The 4,543-nt window shown below is 40.5% G+C and overlaps 1 protein-coding gene across 1 annotated transcript; it reads right to left on the bottom strand.

Moving 5' to 3' along the window:
- Positions 1–401: 401 nt before the first annotated feature.
- Positions 402–3,990, bottom strand: LOC104210801 (extensin-2-like). Its single transcript, XM_070155598.1, has 3 exons — positions 2,564–3,990; positions 843–2,233; positions 402–733 (listed from the first exon to the last, which is right to left on the bottom strand). The coding sequence occupies exons 1-2, from the start codon at positions 3,852–3,854 to the stop codon at positions 882–884; spliced, it is 2,643 nt and encodes an 880-aa protein (XP_070011699.1). The 5' UTR covers positions 3,855–3,990; the 3' UTR covers positions 402–733; positions 843–881.
- Between the last annotated feature and the right edge of the window lie 553 nt (positions 3,991–4,543).

Here is a 4,543-nt window from a genome sequence, read left to right as displayed (position 1 = left end):
TATCGGGAATATACACAATATAGTTGTCCCCGTATAATATAATTTTTTTGTATATTAATGGTAATAAAATGTCAACTTTGAGTATAATCATCAAACAATTATTGGTCAACTTGTAAACATAAAGTTTGCATACTTTCAAAACAATAATGAGACAATTCAATACTACAAACTCTCATAGGAATAATGTAAAGGATTTTGCTTTATTTTAAAAAAAAATCTTAAGTATAAAAAGTACACGAGAGGTACGTGTTACTTATATATGTCTTGAATTTCTTTTACCTTAAAACTATTAAAGATCTTAAAATAATTATTGGTGTTTTCATTTTCATTTTTTAAAATATAAAGATAAGACTTATTTATTTGTTTACCGAGTGGGAAAAGGAAAAAGAAAAAACAGTGAATACAACAAAATTGATCTTCTTATTGATTTGTGTACAAAGTACACCAAGGTATTACAAGAAAACAGCTTGCAATAATTAATTGGAAATGAATAAAACGAGGGCATCCTCAATACAACAATAAATTACTAAAAAACAAACTCTATTTATGAAGAATCAAAGTTATTTTAGCCTTGTCCACGTGAATACACTAGAGAACAATGTGCAATAAGAATCAATCCTTCAATTGAAAGGTTGAATATCTTATTCCATAAATTAGTTGCTTTGTATCATTTGACGCTTGAATCTTTTTCTCAAGAAGCTAGCTTTTATATTTTAGTGCTTCAAACTAAAATCTGAAAAGAAACAATGAAATAGAAGATCAGAACTTAATTCAAAGAAAAGAAAAATAAAAAGTTGATTTCATATGGCAAAAAAGAATACACAACTCAAACAGCAACTCACTTGATTGATTGTGGAGAATGGCTGAGCTCTTAGAAACACTTAGTGGTGGATTGGAGGTGGCGGAGACGCATAAATGTATACTGGTGGAGGAGGTGATTTCACGAGTAGAGGAGGTGAGCTGTAGTAATAAGCAGGAGGAGGAGACTTTACTGGAGGAGGTGGAGAGTGGTAATAGTATGGAGGTGGAGGAGAAGGCGACGGTGGAGGAGGAGACTTGTAGTAATAGGGTGGTGGCGGTGATGGAGATGGCGGTGGTGGAGACTTGTAGTAATATGGAGGTGGAGGTGATGGCGATGGAGGTGGTGGTGATTTATAGTAATAGGGTGGTGGAGGAGATGGTGATGGTGGTGGAGGAGACTTGTAGTAATAGGGCGGGGGTGGTGACGGAGCCGGTGGAGGGGGAGACTTATAGTAATAGGGCGGGGGTGGTGATGGAGATGGCGGAGGAGGAGACTTGTAATAATAGGATGGGGGTGGTGATGGGGATGGTGGTGGTGGTGACTTATAGTAATATGGTGGTGGAGGTGATAGTGACAGGGGTGGTGGCGACTTGTAGTAATATGGAGGAGGAGGAGAAGGCGATGGTGGTGGAGGAGATTTGTAATAGTAAGGAGGTGGAGGCGATGGTGACGGGGGTGGCGGTGATTTATAATAGTATATAGGTGCAGGTTTTGGTGATGGTGGAGGTGGAGACTTGTAATAATAGGACGGAGGTGGTGATGAGGATGGTGGGGGTGGTGACTTATAGTAGTATGGTGGTGGAGGCGATGGTGACGGGGGCGGTGGCGACTTGTAATAATATGGAGGGGGAGGAGAAGGTGATGGTGGTGGAGGAGATTTATAATAGTAAGGAGGTGGAGGCAATGTTGATGGAGGTGGTGGTGATTTATAATAGTATACAGGAGCAGGTTTTGGTGATGGTGGAGGTGGAGACTTGTAGTAATAAGGAGATGGTGAAGACTTAGTTGGTGGCGGTGGAGATTTGTAAACATATGTCGGGGTTGTTGGAGGTGGTGACTTGTAAATATAAATCGGCGATGGAGGTGGAGGAGATTTGTAGTAGTATGGAGCAGGCGTAGGCAGAGGTTTTGTGCATTTTGCATAAGGTGTCTTAGAGCCATAAGCAAATGGTTTTGCATAAAGTACAACTTCATAATGGTTCTTTGACTTCACTTTTAGGTTAGCGCCCTTTACTCCCCAGTGAAGGTTTGTAGGAATGTCACAATTAGAATCCTTTGGAGCATTGTGTAGTTTAGCCTTGCAAGCCTTTGCTCCATATTTGGCATATTCAAATCCTTTAACAGTAATGCTGAATTTGCCGTTGATCCTTGTGGTACCATAACTCACAATTTTCTTGTCACCAGCCTTGCAAGTCACCTTAATAACAGCACCTAATTCATATGAAAAAAGAATTAATATATTAATTAACACTAAAGTTATTTAGCTGCTAACATATGTCATTTTCAATATTTTACTCCATAGTTACAAAAATATTTATAGTTACTACGTTGTAAATATTTTTGATATTTTAAAATCTTATTTTTCAAAAAGGAAAATCTAGTGATTGTGATGCGCGCAAATTTTTTACTAGCACATTTTTGGGTATTTTGGTAAGAGCTTAACGAATAAAGCAACAAAAAGGAAAATATATAGTTAAATCAATTTTTGGTGATAAATTAAAGTTAATAAAAAGAGTGGATGTGTAATAAAAAGTATTGTACCTTTCAGGTGTTTCTTGCCATGAGACTTCTCTGGATATTTTGAATCATAGCATCTAAAACAGTAGACCTTTCCGACAATCTTGACCACCAAATGATGATATGGAGGATAGTACTGAGTAGGTGGTGGTGGTGAAGCGTAATAGTACGGTGGGGGAGAAGACTTCTTTGGAGGTGGTGGGGAGGTGTAGTAGTATGGAGTTGGAGGTGACTTTACTGGTGGTGGTGGGGAAGAGTAGTGATATGGTGGCGGTGGTGATTTCTTTGGTGGTGGTGGAGAAGAGTAATAATATGGTGGAGGAGGTGATTTCTTGGGGGGCGGTGGTGAGGAATAGTAATATTGTGGAGGAGGAGACTTAACTGGTGGAGGTGAGGAACTATAGTGATATGGGGGAGGAGGTGATTTCTTTGGCGGTGGTGGTGAGGAATAGTAATACGGTGGAGGAGGAGACTTAATTGGTGGTGGTGGGGAAGTATAGTGATATGGTGGCGGGGGTGATTTCTTTGGTGGTGGCGGTGAGGAATAATAATATGGTGGAGGAGGAGACTTTAGTGGTGGTGGTGGAGAACTGTAGTAGTATGGGGGAGGAGGTGACTTAGCAGGTGGTGGTGGGGACTTATAATAGTATGGTGGTGGTGGTGATGGTGACGGAGGAGGCGGAGACTTGTAATAATAAGGTGGCGGAGGTGAAGGTGAAGGAGGTGGTGGAGATTTATAGTAGTATGGTGGAGGAGGTGAAGGAGAAGGTGGCGGTGGAGACTTATAATAGTAAGGTGGAGGTGGTGATAGCGAGGGTGGTGGCGGAGATTTATAATAATATGGTGGTGGAGGTGATGGTGAAGGTGGAGGTGGCGACTTATAATAATATAGAGGTGGTGGTGAAGGTGATGGTGGAGGAGGAGATTTGTACACATATGGGGGCGGGGGAGATGGCGAAGGAGGAGGTGGTGATTTATACACATAAGGTGGTGGGGGTGAAGATGATGGGGGTGGAGGAGACTTATACACATATGGTGGAGGTGGTGATGGAGAAGGAGGTGGAGGTGATTTATAAACATATGGTAGTGGGGGAGAAGGTGATGGGGGAGGTGGAGATTTATACACATAAGGTGGTGGCGGAGAAGGAGAAGGAGATGGTGGTGACTTGTACTCGTATGCTGGAGGTGGTGGAGAAGAATATATATAAGGATCTGCTGACACTACATTAGCAACTGCCAATATGGCCAACGCCAGTAAGATTTGTGGCAAATAGCGACGACCCTTGGCAGGGCCGCCACCGTGAAACCGACTCATTTCGCCGGCAAATTCCTGCCCTAGCCTTCCAAATATGGCTAGTGAAATCTCCAAAAACTTTGAAGGAGTAGAAGAAGAAAGGAAACAGTGTTGAAAGATGATGCCTTTAATGGATCAATGGCCAATGTATTTATAGTAACGTTCCTAGGGAAGCAATTGCTTCTAAAGAGCTGTTTAAAGGACCAATTCAATTGGTCTGATTGATAATCAAATACTAAAATTTATAACAACTCTTAACAGCTGGATCTACAAATTATCATCTTATTAATTAAAGTCCATTTCTGGATCACTTTGAATATTTCCATAGTATCTTTTTAACAAGTAGTATTACCTGCTACACAGAAAATGGAGTAAAGCAAAGTGTGATTGTTATTTTTTAATATTTCCACTCTCTTGCCAGTATTAGTTTTCATGAACACTTAGATATCATACAATTATTGGTAGTTTTGTTTGTTTCCTCGTTATTTCTATATACATCCCTAACTAGTAAAGTTTTGTGGTTTGACTTTCGATTTACGACGACGACGACAACAATAACAACAAACCCACAGTATAATCTCAGAAGTGGGATTTGGGATCGATGTGTATAAAGACCTTACCCCTACCTTGGATAAAGGTAGAGAGACTATTCCGGATAGACCCTCGGAATAATCTCGGCTCAAGGAAAGATGAAAAGGAATTCGTAACAA

Source organism: Nicotiana sylvestris, chromosome 8, assembly GCF_000393655.2.
Source record: "Nicotiana sylvestris chromosome 8, ASM39365v2, whole genome shotgun sequence".
Taxonomy (NCBI): domain Eukaryota; kingdom Viridiplantae; phylum Streptophyta; class Magnoliopsida; order Solanales; family Solanaceae; genus Nicotiana; species Nicotiana sylvestris.
This window is presented reverse-complemented; position numbering and strand designations above follow the sequence as displayed.